This window comes from Stigmatopora argus, chromosome 7, assembly GCF_051989625.1.
Source record: "Stigmatopora argus isolate UIUO_Sarg chromosome 7, RoL_Sarg_1.0, whole genome shotgun sequence".
Classification (NCBI taxonomy): domain Eukaryota; kingdom Metazoa; phylum Chordata; class Actinopteri; order Syngnathiformes; family Syngnathidae; genus Stigmatopora; species Stigmatopora argus.
In genome coordinates this window covers 7,666,136-7,693,735 of record NC_135393.1, presented here as the reverse complement: position 1 = coordinate 7,693,735, position 27,600 = coordinate 7,666,136, and the positions used below count along the sequence as shown (strand labels likewise).

Below are 27,600 nucleotides of genomic sequence, written 5' to 3'. Positions count from 1 at the left end.
TACTCTTCCACACTAAAGTATTTTTTTCAAGTTTTTAAACGCAAAACATTCAATAACCTGCAACACTTAAAGCGTACAAGGGCATGATGCTTTCTTAACTTTAGGGTTAGTTTAGGTCAGCCCTGAGAAACGCCCACAAGTTTCTTCTGACCAATTATTTGTCGTTCACGGATACGTCACATTAACCATGTGGAAGAAGGCGGGCTGTTGCTAGGGTATGTCCCCGACTACTTTAAGCCGAGTCAGGCCAATCAAGTTCCACGATATTATTTCTCTCTCGCTTATTGGTTGGAATCTACACTAAAAGCCCGCCCTGGCAATTCCCCTATAGGACAAGGATGACATCATTCATTTTGCTGAGTTTTAGTAGGTGCAGTAGGTTGTTGCTACTGTAGTTTGGAGTCGCCAAGACTCGGAACTGACTCTACCGTCGTATACAAACCGCACTGAAAGACTTTTTTTCTTCTTCAAATCAACATTTGCTTTCAAACGCCTGATGTAAAGGTGTTTGTAGACTGTCTCCTCTAAATATATTTTTTAAAAGACAAAACAAGATGGAACTTAATTCGCTTCTAATTCTGCTGGAGGCTGCAGAGTACTTGGAAAGAAGAGACAGAGGTATTTAAAGCTAAATTGACACAATGACAGCAATTTTTAACGTTTTAAATCAAAACCGATCGAAATGCTGGGTTGTTTTGTAGTTATACTTGACACGAAAAAATCATTTTCAGGTGTTATCTTGGTGGTGCAGGTATGATGTCACTGGGTAGACAATGGGACGTGCCTGATGTAAATGATATCCAACAGGACTCGATATTTGCTTTTTATTCATTTCATTTCATTAATAATTATTATTTTGGAAAACAAATATGGAGATATGAACCGATTTTATACTTTGCTTGAACTAGATGGGTCTTAAAGTGCTCTATTTTCGAGATGAAATAGGTAAACAACGGCCTCCTCAGTTTGTAACATCAATTCTGATGAAATAATGACTATTATTTGTATGTTTTTTTTGTTAACAAGACTATATGATTCATTGATAGCTCACCTATTCATCTACTATATTCCTTTGCAGCCTCTTTAGCCAAAATACCCATTTGTTTTTGTTTGTGTCCACAGAGGCAGAGCACGGCTATGCCTCAGTTTTACCCTTCAGTAGCGACTTCTCCAGGAAGAAGACGAAAAGCTCGCCAATCAACAGAAAAAGTCCAAACAATAGGTACATCTTCTACGTGCTCCTCTTCTTCTGTGTTTTTCTTCTTTGCATGTTGGGTGTGAGTGCTGCAGGCCGAGTGAGGGAGGAGGGAGTCGTTGTTTCCCTGCGCACTGCCATCTCTCTGCTGCCTGGGGCTTGGCTTGCCTTGGCTGGGCTGGGCTCTCTGTTTTGGTTTCTAATAAACACTGCCACGCGTACACTGTCAACTCCAGCCTCTCTGCAGCTCCCCTTCACATACACGCATATACACGCACACGCACGCAGAGGACCTACAGTCCTTTCATCATTCCTCCACTGCACCTTCAAGTGGTTTTCTACTCCGTTCATTCTGCATATATATGCACAATGTTGTATTAGGTGTTTACTATAGAGCAGTGGTTCTTAACCTGGGTTCGGTGAGTCGGTCTCAGGGGTTTGGTGGAACCTCCGCCGCGGAGGTCAAGACACATCGACTCATCACGTCTAGTCACGATAACATGCCCCGCTTGACCATCACTGGCTGCAGATGATCACGTGACATTGCTTGGCCAATCAGTGCTGCGAGAAATTTATGTTTATTACATTTGAAAAAAAAATCACATTTTATTTTACACTAAAGTAGGGTTCGGTGAATGCGCGTATGGAACTGGTGGGTTTCGGTAGCTCCAACAAGGTTAAGAACCACTGCTATAGAGGCAGAGCAGAGAACTGTATCAATACATTATCTACTTACAACGCTCATGTTTTCTGACAGAATTTGTGAAATATTGGCAAGTTGGCGGTTGGTGTGTGACTAATGAATGAACAGGGACGATCTCGTCATTTTCTACATTACCCAATTTCCTTGAGTGATTAATGCTGTTCTGGAATTGCTTACGTTTTGATTTAAATAATAATTGTAATTTTGTTTGGCCCGTTGACTCATCATTTCCTTAAAATGGTGCACAAATTATTTCAGTGTATGTTAACTTATTAGGAGAACTCCGGATTACTGTTATTACTATTAGTACTTTTTTTCTTTTTTTTTACTAGATTTCAATTTCATACAGTACTAAATACTATAAATTATATCATATTTATTGTTAAAAATACCAACTGCTATGGGATAGGCTAAGGATAAGCATGAGTTTCGTCGGGGCTTCTGATTTCTCCTTACTTCAATCATTGATAAATGAATTTGATTTGACCATAGGTATGAATAGTGGCTTTACCTCCCTCCTGATTACAGTGACAAGACCTATACAACATAGTTGGCTAAATTGTAGTGGTATAATTGACTTAAAAAAATCCACACAAACACAAAAATAAACAGTACAATATCTACTTACAAAATTAATTGTTTCCAGAAGTGTTTGCGAACTAGAAGCATATTTTACATTCAATTGGCATAATTCTTTTCACGTTCTTTAATCCTAAGTCCTGAATCCTTTGAAAATTACAAAAATATACAAATTCTGTATGGAAATGTATGCAATTAAGAAAAAGGATAAGAACACTGTATTTAGCCATTAAAATGAATAAGAAATGCCAAGACATTTTTCAATGAGGTCGAATTGTGGGTGTGTAGGTGAGGAGGTAAATGTTTGGCAGCTGAGTTAACATACATACATACATATGTACGTAAACACACATCTTAAAAACTTAAAATTATGTTATGTGCACTCAGAAAAACTCGCAAAACAATTCCTGAATGAGAATCAAAAACACACAAACCAGGAACTCACTGCTGCCCGGACGGAGCTCATCAGCCATGGTCCCGCAAAAAGTGCCCACAAAAGTGGGCTTTTGCTCATACGGTGGCGCTCATACTTCTCTGGTGGATTCGTAAAGAGTGATACCACCCTATTGTTGTTTTGATTGACATTTTTACAGAGGTGTTTACGCTCTACAACCCAGATGTTATGTCCTATAATCTTTGTTCTTCCACATTCCTCTGGTAGTCTGACAGCATAACAGAATTATGTGTGTGAGCGGGTCAGGGGTGGGCATAGCCAAGTGGCGGGTGGGTGTGGTGAAATAGACACCTACACATATATGACAAACACCACACCACTAAGCCACTTGCACTGTTTTTGCCCTCCCTTGTTTTCCCTGAGTTATATAGATACATTATTGGAGGATTTAAAAAGAAAAAAATAAGCCGTTGCAGGTTCTTTGTCAAAGAACCTGAACCTTATTTAAAAAAAGGATTGATGATCAACACAACACTTTGTGTTCAATCTCTCCATGCACACTGCTGTCAAATGTGCCAGTGTACAGTAACTTGGTGGAACTTCCTGTAAGAGATGAAATGCTACTTCACTGTTGACGGGAAATATAAAATCATGCGTGTCTCTGCCTCTACGTGTTTGGAAAATATCATGTAGCATGTGAGATGCACTTCTATACTCTTGCTGGAATGCTATTTCCACAAATACTATATGTCCATATGCAAGAATATCGAGATATCTCGTTTGAAAGGGACTTTCAGTTGGGATCTGGGTATGCTTCATTTGTAAGGAATCAAGGTCTTTTGAATAGATTTTTGAGTAAGGAGGAGATTCACGACTTTGGGTAGTGAACGAAATACACATTCTGTCTGTAATTGACGTTAGAAAGTATTGGCATCCCTAATTTGCAAGAACGCTAAATATAAAGTACAAGAAGCAGATTTCGATAGAACGCAGAATTGACATGATTGACATTACTATATGACGTCCTCTGGATGTGATATCATTGCCCATGCATCGCGGTTTGGTCAGGAATTAATATTATACAGCTCGGTATGTTGAGAGGATATTCTGAATGTTTTTATAACCAGATTATTGAATTTAACCCAAATACTGGCTTCATGTAAATGCAACCACTGGTATTTTCACACATGATTTAATTTATTTCGCGATGCCTTTCCTTGGTACAGTGATAAAACTTCCATTACTTATAGGATAACTGCGTAAATTAGGTATTTGTCCCTACAGCAGTCATAACAATATTTTCACATAGCATGTAATTGTGTCTATGAATTTATTATTTATTTAAGTCTGTGTGATATTATGATTTGAAACAAATACCATTTTTATATAGTATCACTTGCATCCTGTGGTGAAGTATCGCTACACAGATGACTCGCGCTTAGCGCAGCTGTGGGAACCGCTGCTTCGCCAGCACGAAAGTCCTTAAATGTGAAAGGTCTTGTTGTGTGCTTGTCGCCAACACCCACCCCTCCCACTACACACTTTTGTTGTCCCTGTTTTTGTTTTTATTGCCATGGTATCCATGACGGCCATATCAACAAGAGGGCCCATAGCGCCCTCACTGGTCCGGGTCTGTCTTATTGTGGAGGTGTGGCCTTGCCTTGGAATAGCCTGCACGCTGTGGAATTCTGCAGCGTCTAGACCTCCAGACGTCTTAGGGGCGTGTTGTTATCCAGACTTTTGTAGTTAAGTTAGCGTGCAGGACATTTTTTTTATGCGGCAAAGCAGAGATGTCATGTGCCTTCTAGTTTGCCCGCACTACAACAAAGATGCCTTTTTTTCCTAGTAAGCGTGCCAATAATGTCCCAATAAACTCTAATATTGTATAGTCTTGACCAGCCATGAATTTTCTCCGTTGAGCTTTTAGATGGAAAATATTAAAAATAGATTGAGTTGGTTAACTTAAGGCGGATACACACCAGGAAAGTCTATGGTTCTCTTTCCTTGGTCCGGATCAAAATACTTTTAGGCCGAACATTTTTGATGCGGTTTCTTGTCACATTGCAATTTTTCAAACAATCCAACATTTGACAACAAACCTACACATGTGCAAACACTGCTCAAACAAAACAATGCGCAGACTGTTTTGTCTAGGCGCGCTTTTGTTTTCACGGTAAAACATGGAAGTAAACAATCACGGTGCTCCAGCTTGCAGCACTTGTGCTAATATTGATCCACTTCCTCCAATGTTCACTCCACGTCAAACCACGACTCATGTTAACCAGTGCAATGCGAACCAAATAACATTTTCCATAATGCCTGTGGCTACGGAAGCAAATAGGTGTGTGATTTCAGTCTTGGTCCAAACATATCGTGATCTCTTTTACACATAAAATGTACTCTACCACGGTCTTCCTGGAAGCATACCAAGACCACGTATCTTGCCAGGTCTGGTTGTTTGGTGCACACCAGTGTTTGATGGTTTCAATTCTGCACTACATAGCAGGTGTTAATACGCCTTTAACTTTGATTCTGGGCAAATCACAAATTAAGTGGGACAAGGATTCATTTCTGTTTTATTTGAAAATCAGTTAAAAGCAAAACTGTGACTCAATTTCTTTTGTCTTTGGTCCATATTACCATTTGGTTAGTACATAAAGCCTGTATTTTTATTATAATCAATGTTTGCTACAAATGAATATGATGAGATTAGTATTCATTAATAGTAGTAATTTCTGACTGTTAATTGGCCCATACTGGCTTTTGTAACTCATATTATTAACATTTGTACAATTCCCACTCGGTGCTGTTTTCCCTAATCTTGTCCCGATCTACTACTCAATATTGTTATCGGTATTCGATATGGCTGTTTCTGGAGAATCCGACTGTATTGGATTTGATCACAAAATTGTATCACTTCTAGTTTTCATTATGTTAGCACTTTTTGCCTGCTCCAAATGGAACTACTAGGCCAGAGGTGACGAAAAAGTTAGACACTTTCTTCCCCTTACTTATTATTTGTTTTTAATTGGCCCTGATGAATTTGAGCGTGTTTTAAAAGAGAATAAAAATAACAGAAACATGAAAGGAGGCAAAGAGCCAAAGTATATACAAAATATGATAAGATGCAAAGAGCCGCATTCAGTTTGGCCAGGAGCCCCTTGAGGCTCAAGAGCCGCGTCTTCGCCAGCCCTGTAAAGGCAAACATTTCCACTGTCTCAGCCTACTTTTCAATAGAAATCAAAGATAGTAAAAGAGGATCATGTTATATTTGTAGACAGAGCATTTCTCAAGAAGGTATTAGCTGGACTGTATCGAGGTATCTGTACTTTTTACCTTGTGTCTGATTTCGGTCCACTGTGTATTTTGCTGAAGCTTACCCCTCATTTGAAACTCACTCTCCTCTTTTGTTTTATTTTAGATCATCGCACAACGAGCTGGAGAAACACAGGTATGGCTGCATTTCAGTTTCTTGGGTGTGTGTCTTTAACAGATAGTCAAGTTTTACATACTTCATGGAATGAATTGTTAGCATAGAAATATTCTTCAAAGCGAAAGAGATAGCAGTTACATTTTTGTGTTCAGCAGAAAAACAAAAACAAATAAGCTCTCAGAGATAGCTGTCATGCTGTTAAGGTATGCCTGGGTTTCACTTCCTTGTATGGTAATAAAGGGAATCCTGCAATGGGTCTGCTTCATTCAGTAGAAAAACACATTTAAAAGCGCACATTATTCTTATTTTTCATCCAGATCCATTGAAACTGTTCTTATTAAGGGAGAGAATTCATGAAACAGCTGATGTGACTAATAGCATGTGAGCAGAAGCGTTAATGTACAGTAAGTGTGAGTCAGTGCTGAATGGAGGTGGACATGCACAGGCATATTCCAACTCCCAAAAAGATGGAAGAGAAGTGTGATTACATTGCAGTTGTGAAGACACAACAGTTGCCTCATGTCCGACAAAGGCTGTGGTTTTTGACAAAAGCAGTATGACGTCCACATAAGCCAACTCAAACCAATGCCAGTAATTCCACTTTTGAATCACAGGATTTTGTCATTTTCTTAATTTTATTACTATAATGACAATAAAAATGGCCACACAAATTAAAAAGAAAGGACAAAAAGAATGAGTAGAGTTAAACACACCCAATGTAACAGATGACAATTACTAATCATAGTCCGCCTCCCCACTTTTTTTCCTCCCTCGATTCTATATGTGGTATGAAGAAACAATGATTAAAATGAGGGAATGTAGAATACGTCTTTGATGAGTCGCCAAGATTCGTATGAATGTGGTAGCTCTGTTGATTTTGTCAGTCTGCTTTTGATTTGTAAATGGAACTATCAACTTTCTTGCTGAGCCTGTTTTTCATCATTATTTGTCCATCGTGGCTCACCTATTCAGAGATTAATCTGATGCCGGGCCGGTACGGTTTTAAACAGAAAACTCAACACCGTGACCCTCGCGCCATCAGATGTACTCCAGCGTGGTGCTGCTATTTGAGTCCTGACTCACTGTCTTTGTTCAGTCACATTGAGCTATCCTTGTACTTTAAATGGATGCGTGTGGTTGATAACCAAGGTGACAAATGAACGTCTGGTTAAAATACCAATGGGCGGTACTAGTAGTGGTATTTAAATGCAAAGATTCAAATGAAGCCAGTTCTGTTTTTCATTATTCATATCAATTAGTCTTTTAAGCATGCAGTATTTGATTCATTCTTGATGATCCATTCTTTATCTCTACTGTTTATCCACATTGAAGTTACACGGGTGCCAGAGCCTTTTCTACTAGACCATAGCAGGAGAATGGGTAGACCACAAACTGTTTGTAATTGAAGAGACCAGCATCAATTGACACTCACATTCACATAAGTGTGCATGTTTTTGAGATATGAAAGACCCCTGGAATACCGGGAAAAAAACCCATTAGTCATGGGAACAACATGCAAATCGCATGTAGGAAGACTGAGATTGAAACCTTGGTCTTAAGACATGCCACAGCACTATATTATTTGACTGTTTCAAAATATTCAAATTCAAACAGATTGAATACGTTTCTCTCGCGTCCATTGGGCTTTACTCCAACTAAATAATTATAAGAGAGGCTTCTTAAGAAAACTAGTTTCTTCAGCTTCGTGATCGCTATCACAACTGCTCCACAAGAGATTCAATTTTCATTATAAAACACATACAGCATCTCTATTGGTATGGGAACATACTATATTTAAACTTTTTAACTACTTTAATAGGACAGGGTGCATGATTGAGGCATTAATTTTCGCATCCAGGTCACAGTCTGGAACTTTACATAGAGTAGATGTCACCTGTGTAAGTGTAAATGCATGCTTGTCTTGATGTACCCTGCAATTGGCTAGTGAGCAGTCCAGGACATACCCTGGGTATGGCTAAAGTTAACCATGACCCCAAACAAGGACAAGCATTATAAAACATGTTCGGGTGAATAGGTGCAGCATGCACAAATACATGAAGTGTCTGCCTGAAGATTTGTGCTGATCCATGGGGATAGTCGGTTGATTTTAGACAATATGTCTATTTAATCTCCTTTAACCATAATAAAATTATCAGTTGGTCTTTCATCTTAAATGTGTAACACATTTAAATAGGCTATCTTTTAACAGAATATACCCGTGGCAGTATTTTTTTCATTTGTGGGTGTTTTTTTCTTCTTCTAAAGGTGCTTCTGTAAATATTTTCTTGACGTTATTAATAGCAGACTGGCTGGCTCACTCAGCAAGCTGTCTGGTGTTTAAGAGGCAGCCTGCTCAAATTTATGTCCGTTTATCAGCGCGAGGCTGGGCGGGAGTCAGCAGTGTTCGCCGGGGCTTTGTGTCCTGATGTGACCTGCTTATCTTTTGCAGTCCAAGTGCACAGCTCTGACGCGTTTACTTTAGAACAGCTCATCAGTGACTTTGCTCCTTCTTTTTTTGCGATGGAAAATGTCTGCATTGGCATGATCTTAGACATATCCACCCTAGCTGTCAAATCAAAAAGTCATGCGCCCCATTTTGACTTGGTTGGCTTCCTTCCTATTTCAGACTGTGGGCTGACAAGTCGCCCTCACTGCACTATTCTGTGACACCTAGACTTAGTGGAGCTGCTTAGGTTGTTTTCCAGCATGTCACCTGTTTACTGGAAATGTGATTCCACTCGCGTGCAGCTGAAGGTTTGCTTTGTTTGTGCTGCTTCCCTCAATTGACTCACGGATGTACACCTTTATTTTTATCTCCACCCATGTTTGCTCTTGGTTTCATTTCTGACTGCACACATGACAAGTGGGATGTCCAAAGTTTGCACAACAAGTTTCATTATCTTCTAAGTATACATACCGTGCAACCTATTGAAGGTTAATAATCTAAGACTCCTATCTTGTCTACTTAGACTACAGTATAACCTTCTTTTTTGCGGGGGTTACGTTCCAAAAAGAAACCGTGATAGGCAAAGTAGAAACCTTTGTTGTTGTTGTTTTTTTACAATCATTATACAATTAGGTAAATACTGTATTATACATTGAAAAGAAAGAACAAACTATTTTACAGGCTCAATCATTTGCTTCACAAATAAAAGTAACTGCACTTGAGAAATGTTTTCTTTCAACAAATAACTTCTGTGCTGTACTGTCAATCAATAATTGTAATCATCAATGTGAACAGAAGGAAGATTCATTAATTCCGTAATGCCGACCTACAGCCGCATAGCTTTTCCATTTACTTAGCATGTCCAGAAGTTTAACTTTATCTGCGATAGATAGCATCTTCCGCTGCCTTTTTGGGCCCTGCCGCAGGTGCTTTTGTCGGTCCAGAGCGACTTGTCAACATTATGGGTTTTAGAGAAACTCGAAATTGCAAGAGAATTTGCACGTACGTAATGTAGATTTGGCGAGCTGTTTTACGTATGTGCACATTAAACTGCAACGTTGTTGACGCACAGGTAGAGAAGAAGCGGAGTGACTTTTTATCCAATCAGAATGCAGAACACAATGCACGATGCAAATCCGTGAAGTAGCGAAACTGTGAAAAGTAAACCGCGTTATAGCGATGGATTACTGTACTACTATACACTAAAACTAAAGGAAGAAATTTCCAGAATTGTCCAGCAATTTCAGCGATATTTTGTTGCGAGGAGTTGCCTTCATGATTGAATCATGATTCACCAACAGGATAATGACTTGTAGCCAGCAGTGTACATTGAACCCTTATATTGTAATAAATCTGCCTGCATGCTTTCTGCTGCTTAGAGGGTATTTTCTGTGTGGTCTCTAAATGCGACATTAATGCACAATGGCACATTTGGTTGTTTTGAGTCACTGCAACCTACAGTAGTCTAGTCTATGTTGGGTTACTATTGGTCCTTAAGAGAACCACTTTGTGAGTTTGATGTCATTATTTCGGGTGCGACAATATCTTGCAGACACAAAATCACTTGTTGTCAGTATGTTCCTACATATTTTTCTCAGGCTTTTTTAATTGTATGAATCAAGAGTACAACTGTAATTCCCACTGCAGCAATTGTGCAACAACTGTCAGACTTTGTATGAAAACTTTCTTAGGGAGCACTAAGACACACTTTAAACGCCTTCTTAATTAAATTTGCTCTCCCAGTGTCTCCCATTTACAGCTGTGATAAATGACATTTGAATTTGGAGGCTCTTCTCTCTTTGAGCTAAGGTGACCTCATCAATGCATTTATACATTTCAGTTATGCTGACCCAACCTCCTTTATTTCTGGTCTAGTTGTCTGTAGGCACATCTGCTTTTTCTGTTACCTTGTCCTCTTTTTACCTCAACTTTTCATCTCATAAAAGTCACTTAGTCAGCAGAAATCTGCGGCATTTAAGAGAGGGAGAGCAGCATTCCCACCCTTATTCAATCCCCCACTCTCACAGAGGGCCTCTATTGCTCCCATCCGGCCTTTATGCCAACACTCATCTGTGCCAGTCGTTCCTCTTGTCAATTATAAATCAACTCTTATGCACTGCTGTTTATGTGGAAAGTGGCAGGCCTGAAAGTTTAACTATTCCATACAGCAAAACACTAAGAATGCAACCAAGGTCATATCAGGACTTGTGTCATGACGCTGCACAACAGATGCACAGTAAAATCCAAGGCTCTTTTAATTTTTTTATAAATGTGGCTCATTATTGCATGTGGCCATTGGTTTTAACTCCCACAGATGTCCCATACATTCCTCATCTCAGTGTTTTAACCAGCAGACAGAGTCATGTGCTATGTACAAAGCATATTCCATTTTGTGATGCTTTTAATTATAGTGCCCCTGCCACCAAAAAATAAAAATACAAGTACAGCTTTAAGCAAATAATCAAGAAGAGATACACTTTTAATCCACGAGCAAAATCATTGGGGACCTGCAATTTTCTTTAATCATTTTCCCCGCATATTCCAATTTTTCACAGTTACTAGTGCTTTTTTCAATCTACTATTAGTTCAACCTCCAGAACATTTGCAAACATCATAACTGAAACCATCCCTTTCTCTGGACAAATTCAGTGTCTTGTCATTTTTTTATTATTGTTAAACTGCCAACTATACCAATGAAAGCTGAAACAACTAATTATCCTTTTGTCAAACAATCTTTTTTCCTGGAAAAATGCCATGAATTGAATGAGCAGTTTATTATCCCTGATAAATTTGGATGATAGCTTGTTTAAATCCAGGACTAGTGAGAAAATGCAACCAGTAGAAGGGCAAATGCAGACAATATGGAAACTTATAACACTGTATATTGAAAATGGGGTTCAGCAAAACCCTTATTTTGGCAGAAACCTCATTGGTTCAACTTGTGCTAGATTGGTTGGAACAAAAAACAGGACCCATAGCACCCCTTGAGGACTGGTTTGCAGACCCCTTGCTCTTAGCAATAATGGAGCCCTCCTTTGGGACCAACTTCAATATAATCGGTTTGCTAAGCTCTTTCAGCAGCTTGCTTACATGTGTAAAGTTTATCCTTCAATATGCGCCCCACTCAGCTATGCTGCCAGGAATTTAACCAGACAGTTTTTTTTATTTTAAAGACTGTTTTCAGTGACTTTTCCAGGTTAAACTACGAACAAAAGAGCACAGATACCAAAGGCATATGTATGAAAATAATAATATAAAATCTCCAGCTGCAAGGCAACACTAGAGGTCCCTTGTGGAATTTCCTTGCCCGGAGGTCAGCGGCCGTGGAAACGCTCCACGTATGGCTCGGGTCACGCCCAGCTGTGACAACAGCGAGTACGTTATCTCTGGCCTGTGGTGCGTTTACCTTATTGCTCCTTTGTCCTTCTGTGCACTCTGAGAGCTCTGAACATTTCAACGAAGGACTGCATCTACTTCTTAGGTATCACTGGTGAATGGCGGGGTACGTCATGTTTCTGTGTCAGTAACAAGACAACCGCCAAGCAGCTGATGCTCATAAAATATAGTGGTAAAGGTGTGGTTTGAGGTATAATAATGTGAAAGCTTTGCAAAGGGGTGCGTTCAAGTCCCAAGAAAGCAATAAACGAATACATGAGGTTAATAGCATGCAGAGAGGCAAACTGGCCACGTTGGATGCAGGGGGAGGCTGAGACATTCTTTAGCGTTGCCTAAGGGAGCGACGTGGCTCCTGTGTGTGGAGTAGTCAGCCTGAAATTCAGGTCAGCAGAGCATTCACACATATGCTAGAATGCAGTGTTAAGTAACAGGGGCCTTTAGCTGCAGAGAGAATTTCGGTGAACTGGAGGCCACCAAAATCACAAGATGACTATTAAAATACTTGCACATAATATTTGCAGTTGTTTTGTAAAGCATGCAATTACAAGAAAAAATATGAACTTCTGGGGTGGAACACATGCTGTTCTTTAACATTGCCCATCTCCAAAATGTTCATGATTTTCCAGCTTGAACTTTTGTGATCTTTCTAAACCCAACATGTTGTGGTCCTCTTGATGTCTTGTTTTTTCATCCTTCTGCATGTCACTTTAGGCTCAGGGCATGGTGGACTGTGAGCTAGTACACAGGCACGACCCTTGATCAACCGTTATGGAAATCGGACTGAAAATTTTGCTTTGTGCATTAACACCTGCGGTCTCCATATCGACAAAACGCCACAGCGAAAGCGGAAAAAAATGACGTGAAATAAATACCTAGATCTTACTAAACAGTGTTCAAATGAAGAATTTCACTCTTTTGTACTTTTGCAAGAAAAAGAACAAAAGGTTTGCCTCTATTACTGAAAAATATTAACATACAATTAATGGGATGTTTAACTTAAATTGTTACACCATAAATGTGCCTTTACATTACGAGTTTCTTTCGGTCTTCTAGGTTGATTGGCGCTCACCCCACCGTTCCTAATCCTGTGTTACAGTAAACATCAATGCTGAGCCCTTCTGTCATACCACCGGATTCCTGTGTGCTAATCACAGACAGGGCATCATTAGAAAATTAGAGCTCGCCCATGTCAGGGGAATGCGTTTATTGAGCTCTCGGAACTTGTCCATGCTAGTCCGTCCCAACATGTGCAACATGTTCCCCTGGATCTGAGTTCACACAGGAAGGTAATTACTGTCCAAGTCTCTCATTTGACATTGTGCTGGAATGATTCCGAGATACACAGGGACCCTTTCTTTAGCTTGTTCTCGCCCTCCTTTGTTTTTCTTTTTGCTGGCACGCGCTCCTCTTTAGCTTCTATTTGACATCTCTTTTCCTGTTAAGACCAGTGTAAGCAGCCTGTGCTGAAGAAGGGATTTTGTAACGATCCTTCATCACTGGTCACGGGGGTTTTATGTAAAAAGCAAAAAAGTACATCAAATGACACATGCTCATAAGGCATTCCAAAAACACACATCAATATAAGTACTTGAAATGCTAGCGCTCTTTAATTTACCCTTGTGTAATCAGCAAGTTCAGAGTGCTGAGTGGAGTAACGCTGCTTGCGTGACAACGCTTAGTCATGTGAGTGCCAGCGTCATGTTGCTGCCGTCAGGAGATTGTGTTTATGAGGGCCTCATATATATATCTGTCTCGCCTAGCAGTTGTTGCTGGTTTCAGAGGTGGGGTGGACGTGAATTACAGAAAGCATAAACTTCTTGTCCCTATGTGACTGACATTTCATATCAGGGTGAGAGAGGCCTCTCACGCTGCACCTTTATGTGCATATGGGATGCTTGGCCACATTCACATCCACACCTCTTTTTCACAGACAGCATATGTGATGTGAGTTACATGTAAACACATTGAGGGCAGGACTACAGGATGACAGGGAGACTGATGAGGAGCTGCTGAAAGACCCACTGTATATGTGTTTGTATGGCTGTTTGGCCCCCAGTTAGATTCCTTCACTACTCCAATCCCCAGCCTGCCAGCCAGATGTGAAAGCACCACATCGGCAACCTCAAATTGCCCCAGTTCTACCGTGCTAATCCATACTCACGTGAGTGGCTTTACATTCACTGCCAAACAGGCCACCATATGCAGAGTTGGGGAGTTAAAATCTAAAAACAACTTTTGTTTCTCTCTTTGTTTTTTTTTAAATCATAGGACGACCGACATTATAAGAAGAAAGCCTGAAGGACACTACTCTGTGTTATATTTTCTTTCCCACGGTCAAATTTAAGCAAAAACTGAGAACTATTATGAATTATAAGGTAGCCACGTACAGATTTTGTTTAAATTGTCTCTGTGGGAACAGAACTTCCTACATGATTACTAAATGCTATTTCACTTGTATTGTTCGTTAACATTGTCTCGTCGGTGTTTATCAGGGTCACCTTGTGGGGTTAAACCCATAACCTTTGGGTTGGAGGATGTCTAGTCTATCACTTAACCATACATTTTACACATTGACTCCCTCAGAATGTAAAGTAAATGTGTTTACTTTGTGTCTCATTGCTCTGACCTCAAGCCGTTTATGTAGTTTATTCTTCATTCGTTAAGAGTTTACAAATCCCAACATGGGAGTGGAACAAAACTTACATTTCGTAGTATGACGTTATACAATTCAGGTGCTTTCACAGCTGCAAGGTTGACACTCATCCTAAAATGTTATTTTGTGGGATTGAACCCCAGAGGCCAGGAGCTGTGTGAGGAAATACTGCAATGGGGTTTTTAATGACTGTTGACCTTCATTTGGCAGGATTGGCAATGTTCCAGTCAAGCCACTCATTCCTGTGCATATATGTACTGAGGAATTTACTGGGCCACAGCAGCCTCATTAAGCAGCGCAATGAGCGAGCGAGTGAGGGTCTGTTGTTTGCACTGGCTAGCCATCTCACAACCCACGACCCTTTGTGCACAATTCCCTCCTTGTAAAGTTTGTCGTCTCCAGGACAGTGTTAAACTAGTTATTTTCAGGTGCCTGGTACCGCTCACAAAAAAAGCCATTGCTGTTGACTCAAAAAAGTCATTTTTGTTCTTCTACAAAAGCTGATCTGTGAGAATGGACTGTTCTGTACCGGTGTAACATTGCAGCGCTTGTCAGCAGTTTAAATAACTTGCTCCAGTTTCAGCAGGGTTTTTTTTAAGTTCCTTTTCCGCTCTGTGCTTTGACTTTGTTTTGGCACTCAGCCTCTTGCATAGGGAGGTGGGGGGAATGGGGGAAGGCCAAAGATCAGACACAAATCATCCCATGGTACTATACACGTGAGCGCAGTCAGGTGGTTGCCTCCCTGCAGATGTGACTATGTCTAATTGAATTTCAGACTTAAGCCAAACATTCTTTTCTTTTGCAGTGCAATGCTTTGTTTAAAGTACAGTAGTCAAAGAGAATTAGGCTTAGGCTAGACAACATGCACAAACAACTTAATTTTGAATTCCATGCCAGTAGTTTATAATTTCAATTATTTAATTTAAGGATACTCCAACACTACCATTCTCGAAAAAAGATATTAGCTGAGAGCCCTGTTAAAATGTTTGCATCAAGTAAATAAAGGACTAAATTGACAGTTTGACTTTTTCTTGAGCCTCTTTTTAATGACACTTTTGACAGTATTTATGATCTTGAAACAAAAGAGGATCCACTTCTGAGGCCATATATATTTGAAAATCTAATGTGATTCAGAACCAACCAGAACAGACAGAGCAATCGGTTACACCCCTTCGTAGACACAGCATTTTGGTGCCACGCTTTGCACGCCTGCTTAGGGCCATCTGATAAACATAGCGTGACCAGGACTTGACTTGGGAATAACAAAAGTGAGTGAGGCAGGGTGGCGTCTGTGTGTGTGTGTGTTTGGAGGCGGGATCAAAACTTGTGAGTGCGTTTGCTAAGTGAGTAAACACGTGTTGTCGGAGAAGCCCCACAGCTTTGACAATTTTTTTCTGAGAGATACCCATCAAACACATTGCAAGCTTTTCTTCAACACAGTCACAATAATGCAATGCAATGACAAAACTTGTAATACTTGACAAGAACCTGCCCAGACTTGTTCAATGTCTGGATGCAAGACCTACATTTTGCATGCCATGTGAGTAATCACGTATAAACTTTCACGTGGAGCCTTAGGGTAAAGTCTACCATGAGGCGAATTATTCTATAACTGTTTTTAAGTTTTCCACGGGGGAAAAATGAAAATGTGAATTTAACACAATCCCCTACATACATCAACACTAGTTAAAGTTCATATACCTTTAAAGATTAACATTGCCTATTTTTAGATTTTTTTCAGGCAATATTAGACATGAAAAAGTCCCTTTATTATAACTGAGAGCAATCATCATACTGTACAATAGACACTTGGCCAGAAATGCTGATAAACATGTGAAGCTGCAGAACAACAATGAATCCAAGATTGTCTTGCCTGGCATCAGTTGTCCCCCTTCTGGGCCTATACATTAATGTTTAATTCTTATGAAGTCACATATCATGAATGCACCGCAGACTCTTCCAGTCTTACATTGTGGAGCAATGTGTCACAAGGACACATTCACAGTACTCTGGAAATATGAAATATGTGCAATTCACTAGGTATATGTCCTCTAATCCTAGCATGGTAACCCTCTATTTCAGGGGTTACCTTTCACACTTCTGAAATAGAGGGTCACCATGATTACCGGGGAAAAAATGGATCCTAAGCAAGATGGTGCAATGAAGGGTACCCATTTTTCCCCCAGTAACCATGGTGACCCTCTATTTCAGAAGCGTGAAAGGTAACCCCTGAAATAGAGGGTTGCCATTCTAGGGTTAAGCACCCAAACTGACAAACTGAACCAGTTTTACTCTTAGTAGGGCTAATTATGGCTAGTTATTGTACAACTAGGCCACCTGGTGTAGTGGTCCACTTGTCTGACTTTGGTGCAGGCAAGCGTGGGATCAATTCCCACTCGGTGACCGTGTGATTGTGACTATGAGCGGTTGTCTGCCATGCTATATGCCCTACGCCCAACTGGCTTTTTCCCCAAAATCAGCTGTGATAGGCTCCAGCAACCACCGCAATGAATGGATTTTGTACCACTCATTATAGAGGCAAAATTAAGGGTTCTTTTCGACAATATTTTCATTCTTATCTAATTGGGCATGTTTTTTCCCGTTATTGTCTACAAGAGACTTTTATATTGTGTGTAGGTAAACAGGAGACTGAGTGAAAAGGTGGTGGGGGGAGGTCTGGTGGCTTGTGCATTAGCATTTCAATGAATGGGTATTTGGGACAAATTGGAGTGAAATAATTTGCCATCTAGTCAAATTAAAACAAAAAGTCAATATGATTTCCAGGTCCATGCAGACCATTGCAACATTAGCCTCCCTGATGACTTTGTTTACCATTTAATAAATATTTATCCCATAGTGGATAAAAAAAAGAAAATGTAGCAGACCAAATGCTCTAGTTTACAGTAGTGTATTGGAATAATTTTTAGTTGTTGCATGTCAGCTAAAACATGTGGTTAGAATACAGGTGAAGCGTTTCAGTGAATAAGTTGCCAAAAATGCTCATTTTCTTGAGGCGAAACACCGGTAGTCAGGCAAAATGTACGCGGTAACGCCTTGTTTTTGTTTTTCATTACAAGAGAGGCACAAGGGGGAAGTGGGGTGCAAGAATCTTGCCCACTAGCTCAAGTTACCCTTTGGATGATGTGTGTGGGGCACTGCCTAGTGCAGCTGAGCACACTGCACTCAAAGGGCCCTTTTTTGAAATGGAGAGAAAGTCATCCACCCGCTCGGACCTCGCTCTCTTCCAGAAAAACACCAAAACCCCCCGCTCCCCCTTCCTTGCTGCAGACCCCTGGCTCTTTCCTGCCTGCTTCCCCTGGCCTAGGTCCAAGTGCTTCATGTGGCTGTGACTGGGGCAGGTTGGAGGTGGAGCTCCTGCCTATCCTCTGAAGACACTTGTTTTCCGATGGGACGAGGGTGTGTTGCTGTTGGCAGCCTAGAGTAAAGGGGTGGAGGGGGCCTGCGGATGAAGAGGGATTGTGACTGCCTCTTGGGGGAAGAGGAAATAAAAGATCTAGAGAACTTTCACACGCCCTTTTAAGGGAATGCTTAATGCACCTGTAGAGAGGTAAACATTTTTTAGCGGGCATTCAGCAAGTTTACATTTCATTGTTTTTACAGCCAAAGCGATCACACTTTTAACCTGATTGGATTTAAATTTTAAATTAACCATTGGGTCCCTATGACTTGCTGGTGGTCACAGGCTGACCTCAAAATAAAACACACTGAGCTTCTGAGAAGGTCTTTCTTGTATGCAACACACTGACTACACCCTTCCTGAAGATGAAACGGGGAAAAGTCTGTGCTTGTGTCAGCAGTGAGTGCTCGCCCATACCCAGCCCCTCAAACAGAGCGTCATCTCCCTGATTAGGTTTATTGTAGTCGCAGAAATGGCCAGTGGAGACCTTCTATTGTCGGACTTTGTTTACTTCAGTTGGAGTTAGCCAAAGGAACGAGGGACTGGGGGGTGGGGGGTTGTCCTCAGAACAAAGACATGGTTCATGGACAAGCTTGACTAAGGAGGATTGAAAGGCCATACAAGGAGGTAATCAGCTGTCATATTTTATACACACACACGTACATAAAAACACGCCCCCTACACATACAAATATTCATACATGTATGTATATATGTCTATAATATGTATACTATAGTCCATAGGTATGTGTTTTTTCTTCTACTAGAATGGAATTAAACCTGCACGTGTACATCGACAGAGATTGTGCGTTCAGATATGTCATGTTAGCAAAGAGATTCTTGGGTAGAATGGAAGGTTTTTTGAGGCCGCACTTTGTTTTTTGAGTTCAGCCAATAATAAGAGGAACTTCCCATGCATGTTATTGTTGTCCACAATGACAAATGCTTCTTGTGGCTGCATTATGACTGTCAAGTAGATGTTTTACAACTGGGCAGCCATCTTGAACCTTCAGGATAGTTCAACATGGAAACCCCTAAACCAGTGGTTCTTAACCTTGTTGGAGCTACCGAAGCCCACCAGTGTCAAATGCACATTCACTGAACCCTAATTTAGTGTAAAATAAAGTATGATTCATGTTATTGTGTATAGACATGATGAGTCGAAGTGTCTTGATCTCCACGGCAGAGGCTCCACCGAACCCCTGAGACCAACTCACTGAAATCCTAGGGTTCAATTGAACCCAAGTTAAGAACCACTGCCCTAAACCATTGTTTTACATAGAAAGAAAATCATTAGAGTTAACAAATCAGTTTGACCTGCGGTTAGCTGGCCACCAATTTGGGGTGTCTCCTGCCTGGTGCCCGTATTTAGCTGTGATAGGCTGGTCCAGTACCCCCACGAACCTTGTGAGGAAGCGGTTCAACAAAATAAATAAATGATATAGTTTGACAAACCCAAATGTAGGTGAATAAGCAGAGTCTAACACAGAGAGATTTGCAGCTGTGTACACAAGCATGCAATTCTGAAGGGAATTAATCGTGATCATGTGGTAATAAGTTCACTTGCTCGTTGGACCTTCCCCCTTCAAGATAAGATCGACGAGTATGGTGTATAATAATTTGTAAAGATGCTTCAGGTTCATTGAGTCTCAGTGCTTATAGCTCTTTGATGGTTTTTCACTCACCCTCCGCTTGTGTGCTTGCAGACGTGCCAAACTACGACTGTACTTGGAACAGCTGAAGAAGCTGGTGCCTTTGGGTCCAGACAGCACCAGGCATACCACACTGAGCTTGCTGAAAAGGGCCAAGATGCACATTAAGGTATTAAAGGACCCTTAGCAGTCTAGATACAAAGATATCATTGTATTTTTTTCAGAGAGAGGTTTGGGAAATCCCGAATTTTCTTCTAATATAACTGGTAAATTGTTATTCTGGGGAAGTGCAATTGTTTTTGCAGAAAATCACTTTAAATCCACCCATTTTAATCCTTCATTTCCTGTATTTTTTTGGCTCCGTCATTTCCATAAACATTATACCTTGAGTTGTGGTTGTGTTAAGTGACCTTAAAAGAGCCGTCTTGTGTGAAACATCATCAACGTCATTTGTCCACTTCCTTAAATGTCGAAATCCACTCATAAAATTCCATGCATTTCAATGTGACCTTGCCTCATTGACGTAAAAACAAAACTGGTTTCACAGATTCAGTTTTGGTTACATTTTGAATAGTTGTCATGATTCTAGCTCAACTAGTTCTCACATTAGTTTTCACTATCATCAACTGAGCATTTACTAGTTCATTGACTGGTTTTAACTTCTCAGCTGGCAACAGTCCTGAACTAGCATAGGTTGGTCAAAAATATGAAAAGCCCTGGCTACCTTCTTTAAACTTATTTTAGTTAATTCAATATATTGGGCAGATGAGAGTTCTCAAAAATACTCAATATTTAAATAAAAGGGATGCACCAAAATGACAATTATTGGTCGAAACCGAATATAAGAAAACTGAAGTCGGAAGCCTAAAACCGAACTTATTTATCTGAAATTTAATTTAGACCCATCATCTATTGATAAAGTTTTTTCCTTCTGCGTGTGCTTGCAGAAGCTCGAAGAGCAGGACAGGAAGGCTTTAAACATGAAGGAGCAACTGCAGAGAGAGCACCGCTACCTCAAACGCCGCCTTGAGCAGCTCTCAGTGTCAGGATCTGTGGAACGCATCCGCACTGACAGCATGGGCTCCAACATCTCCACGGACTCTGAGCAAGGTATACTGATTCAAAGTACTTTAACACAACGCTACAATCACTGTGGATATCTGCTGCAAACTATATATTCATTCATTCATTTATTTTCTGTACTGCTTATCTGCCCAAGGGTTGCAGGGGGTGCTGGGGCCTATCCTAGCCAAATATGGACTTATAAAAAAAAAAACTAAACCATATTTCAACTTGAACAAGGAGAGCATTTTCAGGCTTTTGAGACCAGTGCTCTTTGTAAATTCATTGGTCTGAGCCTGACCTCATCTGCTTTTCAACTTAGCCTTGACTTACAGGCGCCGTACCCACATGCTCAGGCCATATTCATATCTGTTCATTCCAGCACCTTATTTGCATTCCATTGCGCCTCACAATGATCTAAGTAAAAAGCCACTTGATAACCTTGAACTGGTTCAAAGGTGATGGCAAAAGGTTACCAGTTTGCAGTCTGCGGAAACAATGAAAATGAAAGGTATCATTTTGTTTAAATTCCTCCATGGGCAGGAACCCATAGTGGTCTGGACTATTTAACAAAGTAGTCAGTCGCACCTTGTCACTTCACTATTTTACATGACAGATTATGACATTATGGCTATTGATTGTTTGACTAATTGGTTAAAAATGGATTTTACCAAGTGTGCCACGTTTACATGTTCCTCTCATTTATTTTCTAAAGTCAGATAGTGTGTGGGCCATGTTTTATTAAGGGTGATGCATTAAGATGAGTGTTTCCGTATCATAATTGGTGGTAAATTATCACATACACTGCCAGACTTGGTATATGTACAACATTCATAGTGTCTGTGTCGTGGTAGTTGTTAATGTAGTAAAGAATGTTAGCTCTAGTTAAAGGTATAGGCAATTTATTAACCCATTTTAATTCATCCCCAATGAGGATCACTAGTATTATGAAAATATACAGTGCCTTTAATCACTTATCCCACACTTAGTTCCAAAATTACTCCTTATGTTGCTTACTCTTTTTTGTTTATAGATGTAGACATCGAGGGTATGGAGTTCACCCCTGTCGAAGTCGACAGTGTGGGGAGCATCAGCGACCCTGAAGAAGAAGAGGAGGTGGAGGACGAGGAGGACCACTACAGCCTCCAGAGCAGCTCTAGCGACACCAGCTACACGGCCCCACATTCCCACAGACTGCAGCCACACCACAGTTAGACTCCCGTGGCCAGATGATCTAGCTTTTCAATCCACACACCCCTCATCCTCCAGACCACCAATATCATGACTGCATTCACCTATGGCCCACATCAGAGCAGTCCAGAATGGCAGCAAATAATAAATGCCACTCAAGCCTTCCAACACCCTTTACTCCCTGTGCCCAAAGCACCCTATTGTCTCCTGTCCCTCCATATGCCCCAATCAACCAAGAAACCAATTAAAATCATTCACCCAAGTCCACCTACCAACCAAAACAACAACCAATCAACCAAGCAACAAACCGACCCGCATCCATATTCCATAAACCCACTCACCAAGCAGTTAAACAGCCAATGGACCGACCCGCAATCATATCCCAAAACAACCCACCAACCAGCCCGCTAACCACCCAACAACCCTCCCTTAGCCTCTGTAGATGCATGCTCATAGAGAGCAGTGGGGGACTTCTGTGGTGAGACGTCTAGCTTTAACTAGTTAATCAAAATTTATGAACCATGAACGTGTTTGTATGTGTGAATCAGAAGATAACATACAGTAAGCTCCTTGTCAACTCGACGCGGCAATAACATTCAGACAACGGCCTTAAATTATGCAAATCACCTCAGTCAGTTCCCGCAGTCATCGCACAACTTTAGGACCTCATTCACCTGCTTCACCACACAAACACCAGGAAATATTTTAGCTTTGCACCGAAGACGTCAAGGAGAACCAGTTATCCTGGTTCTCCCTTACGACAGTAAATACCAGCACCCTAAAATTCCCTAGAACCTCATTTAATTCGTACAAGTCAATTGTATTTTCACATTGCTAAGAAAGAAAGAATTTATTCTCTTCCTGCTCAGCCACCTCTAGGCCCACGAGTACTGAAATTCAGACTAAACGAGCTGAAAGAAACAGAGCTGTCGCAGAGCAGAAAACATTTTTGGGTTGGCGTTCCTCACCACTACTCCACACTACTGACCACTACACTATAACCCCCTATGGTGTGGATGGACTACTATGGCCTTTTTTGCAAATCTATTTGCTCAGTAGCGAAGCGATGTAGCAGAGCTTGCAGGAGGAGGGCCCTCCCTTTTGAGTGTTAGAAATGCTTCCGGAGAGACCACGAGCCCCTCCACGACACTCTTTTTCTTAAAACGTGGTTACCCAACGGCAGAATTGGCATTACTCAGCAGCAGCTCTGTCTCTTTTGTACGGATTCTTGAACATTTCCATAAGATGGCCAACTCACAGTTATCACAATCACACATATTTGTAAGAATAATAATACTTTTTTTGTTGCTCACCCTCTTTGAGATTACAAACGACAGTCATTATTGACGGAGGCACTTCAGGCTTAGTGAATAAAGGTCCACCATGTTAGGCCTTGTAAAAAATTATATTTAATGTTTTATATATATATATATATATGTATATATATATATGTATATATATGTATATGTATATATATATATGTATATATATGTATATATATGTGTATATATATGTATATATGTGTATATATATATGTATATATATAATATATATATAATATATATACTATATATATTATATATGTATATGTATGTATATATATGTGTGTGTTTGTATGTATTCAGCAGTGTAGTCTAGTTCTCATTACATACATTTTGTATTCTATTTTCCTACATGTGCTCTTTAAAAAAGAAAAAAAACATGATATATACATATAGTGATTTGTATGTTTGTGTGTGTATATATTGATACTGTATCAATAGTATCAATATATATAGATAAACATATATAGATATGTAGACCTATGTTTTTTTGTGTACACATACATGCATTTTTGTGTATATAATATGCAAATGTGACTAAGTATGGATGTATACACAAATACAAAACAACAGCCTTTAGAGAGACAATAATGTTGTCCAAGTTTTATTAATTGGTTGAATTACCTAAAGTCTGTAAGCTTTTTGCCATAACATTTCTTTGGAATTTTTCTTCTTTTCTCACATAATAATATTCTGGTAAAAATCACAGAAAGACCCCCTCCTTAGCCTCCTGCATTTGACAGTAGATGTTTTTTTTTTAATTTACAAAATTCTTCTTTCATTATGAAAAAAGAATTAACCTGTTCTTGTATAAATCTATTATAATTTCTAAACTTTTTCCCCGTTAAAATTGTCTGAGTTCCAAAAGAAGGAAACTGTTAATACTTGATAATTAATTGTTTTTCATTTACAGTTTTTTTCCTCTTATGAAATAAGAGGATTTTCTTTGTAATAGTTTAAATTTTAAATTAATTTAATTAATTTTCTATATTCATAATTACATTATTGACACTAAATCAAGTTTTACATAGAAAAACAAATATTTGCACATGATTTATCTTCTCTGCTATATTACTAGTCATAAAACTAAAAAATGTTTCCCTGTAAAATGTAGACTAGTTCCCTCCCAAAACGAACAGTCTCGTCCTCGTGGCTGTGACGTGGGTTGAAAGTATTCAGTTGGTGTTTGGACATATCACACTGGTTACTTTTTAAATTAAATGCCGCTGCTGTTGACACATTATTATCTCTGTAAAGGCTGACGAGTGGAGGTGGTCACCTTAGATTGTGAAGGTGTACCTAACGATGTTTTGGCTAAGTGAAAGTTCTACATAAAGAGTTTTATAATGGAGTCCGGGGGCAGACTCTCCTGCTGTGTTCTGTGCCTTGGTGAGACCTCCCATCCCCAAAGTCTCCTCGCCCAGTCCCCCACTCAGGTTGCCCCTAACCCATCCACTCCAAACATCAACCAAAAACACTTCGGACCAGCAGGGGGAGTGCCAATAGAGCTCCATGCGCGCCCATCCCCGGGTAACCCCCTTTTTCCCCATGGCCCAACCGCACTGGTAAAACTCCACGGCAGCTTCTAGTCAGCCACCTCTAAACCGCCACCGCTGGGGGGCTGGAACTATTCAAGCTTGAAGCGTCTTTTAATGGAATCTTGTTTTTTTACTGACTTTGTGTAAGTTGGGCCGGCAGATGAGCGAATTTTAAGAAGAATTGACCCGATGGCAGCTTTGCGGCGTAGATCGTCTCTCATCAAACGTCCCGGCCGCGGCTCGGTTCCGACAACAGTGTTTGTTTGTTATCTTCCATGCTGTCGCAGCATGCGTTTTTCTGTGAGGAAGGCCAGGGTAATTTTTATCTTCTTTTTGTGTTATTTTGGAAGACAAGCAGGTGTTTTTTTTTGTCTGTTTGTTTTTTGATTTTCACTCTGTGGTGCGTTTAACGGTGACCAACTCTTGACGACCTCCTATCTGCACTCTCTTCAAACACTGCGGGAGGTCCAAGAAAAAAATGAGAAAAAAAGAAAATCAACATTTAAAAAAAAATGTTTTTCCCATGTCATTGACAGTTTACATTCATGTCGACGATTTGAACGTGACTGTTTGTAGCGTTCTTTCTAGTCTGTTGTTTGAAAATGTTTGGAAGCGTATTGCTGCTACACACCTAAAAGGCCCGCTATCACATAATGACTTGGCAAAGTTTTTGCTATAAAAAGAGGGAGTGTTTTTAACACTTTTACGGACAGTAGTCACTCCATTGGGTATCTATTCAAAAATTACCATTAGCTTAACTAATTCACTGTTACCTTAGTTCATAACGTGTTCTGGTAGCTTTTTTCCAATTTATTTACGTAGTTTATCACTCACTTAAAAATATTTAATAGTATTTAAATAGTTGATCCCTCCCAAAAGTTATCATTCAATCAATTTATTCAAAGTTATTCATTCATAACTATTTGCCCCATCACAAAATACATGCAGGAAACACTAATGCTATAATTCAAGTCATATGGGGGCTGCAAAATACTGTCCATATTTGAGACCTCTGTCCTTTATGGGTGTATTTGAAAAATCTAAATATATAATTTGTGCATGCAAATGAACTGGGTGTATATTACCATCAATAGCATAATTAATGGAAAATGTATTTGCATTTCAATGGTAACTCCAGTTTGTTGAGAAGTTAGAACGCAATAACAATCAAATAAACAACATTTCATTATCAGGTGATATCGAGCCTTTTAAAAAAAAAATGTGGCAGCAATACATAATAAAAAGCACACAAATTGCATAGAAGACAATCTCTTGCACAGAACCTCCCTGTAGGAGCATCATGAGCGGGGCACTAGCTTTGTGGGCGATGTGGGAGATTAGACAAACAAAAAAAATAGCAGATGAGATATTTTTAAAAGAGGCTGAAAAAAGTGATCATTTTCAATGAATGTGTAAAATATATCTTTAAAAAATCATGTTATTAATTCCCCGTGACTCTTGTGAGCATAGGTGGTACAGAAATGAATGTGTGAATGAATGTTTTCAAATTTTCCGCTTTTTTACCTACTTGTTGTTGTATATGAATAATTTTAAAAAAACTCTATGACTCCTGTTTGTGTATATATTTATTAATATGATTTTTCCTAAAATTAGGATTAACTTCTTGCAAACTCCATTTTTATGAATCACCATTTTAGACATATTTACTGTTTCCAATTTGATTAACTAATGACAAAAGTGATACTCTTTCCGAGAAATTATTGTTTTTCCTTGTAAAGTAGGATCCCCTCTCAATTGTTAGTTTAATCCTTGATTACAAAAACATTTTTAAAAGACTGTACTCGTCCAATTAAAATAAATTGATCCGTGCAGTGTCTTTTCAATATTACAACATGCTTGTGCTCACAGAAGGATTATTTTCTTTCCTGTGCTTATAAAAGAAATGGTATTCTCGTAAAAAGAAAATGACCAACGTAACCCGGTTGTCTGTTTTTCTGTCCCCCTAACAGCCCTCGTACGTGATAGTTTTGTGCAGACTGCTAAGGGACACCTTTTACAACGTGCCTTGTGTGAAATGTATTTTCTTAAAGTAATACATTTTTTAAAAATGCGAAAGTAGAGATTATGTATGTGAAACCCAGCAAATGTTTATCCACTGTATCTGTTTCAAATGCAAATTGATGGCTGGGGTGGTTGCACAGAGATTGGACTCTCTGATGACTTTGATGATTGGTCTCCTGTGCAACAAGGGTGCTTGTCATTCAATATTCCTGCCAAATACAAAAGTCACTTTTGAACTCGTTTAATGTTTGTAATTTCGCGTAGCTTTAAATAGGTCAACCTTTGGAATAGATTGAAATATAGAGTATATTATGAAAGGACAGTTAATGGAGAGGGGTGCGTATAGATGACGATTAGGGGGAGCGTTCTGTGCCAGAGACCTGTGAACATGTTCTTGTTAGCAGATGTGTATTAAGCGTTCACGGGGTGTTCTAAAAATTTTGTGCTTAAGTGTGCTTGTGTGTGTTTGTGTGCGCGGAAGTGAGCGTGTGTGCGTGTGTGTGTACCAATACCTGGTGCTGGCTACATTTGAGCAAACACTTGAAGGTATTGTGTATGCTCTCATTGTGATATAAATAAAATGTTTTATACTTTAAA

The 27,600-nt window shown here is 39.8% G+C and overlaps 1 protein-coding gene across 1 annotated transcript; it reads left to right on the top strand.

Moving 5' to 3' along the window:
* The first annotated feature begins 361 nt into the window (after positions 1-361).
* mxd4 (MAX dimerization protein 4) lies at positions 362-27,600 on the top strand. Its single transcript, XM_077605605.1, has 6 exons — positions 362-618; positions 1,123-1,222; positions 6,293-6,322; positions 19,923-20,037; positions 20,816-20,978; positions 21,964-27,600. The coding sequence occupies exons 1-6, from the start codon at positions 555-557 to the stop codon at positions 22,143-22,145; spliced, it is 654 nt and encodes a 217-aa protein (XP_077461731.1). The 5' UTR covers positions 362-554; the 3' UTR covers positions 22,146-27,600.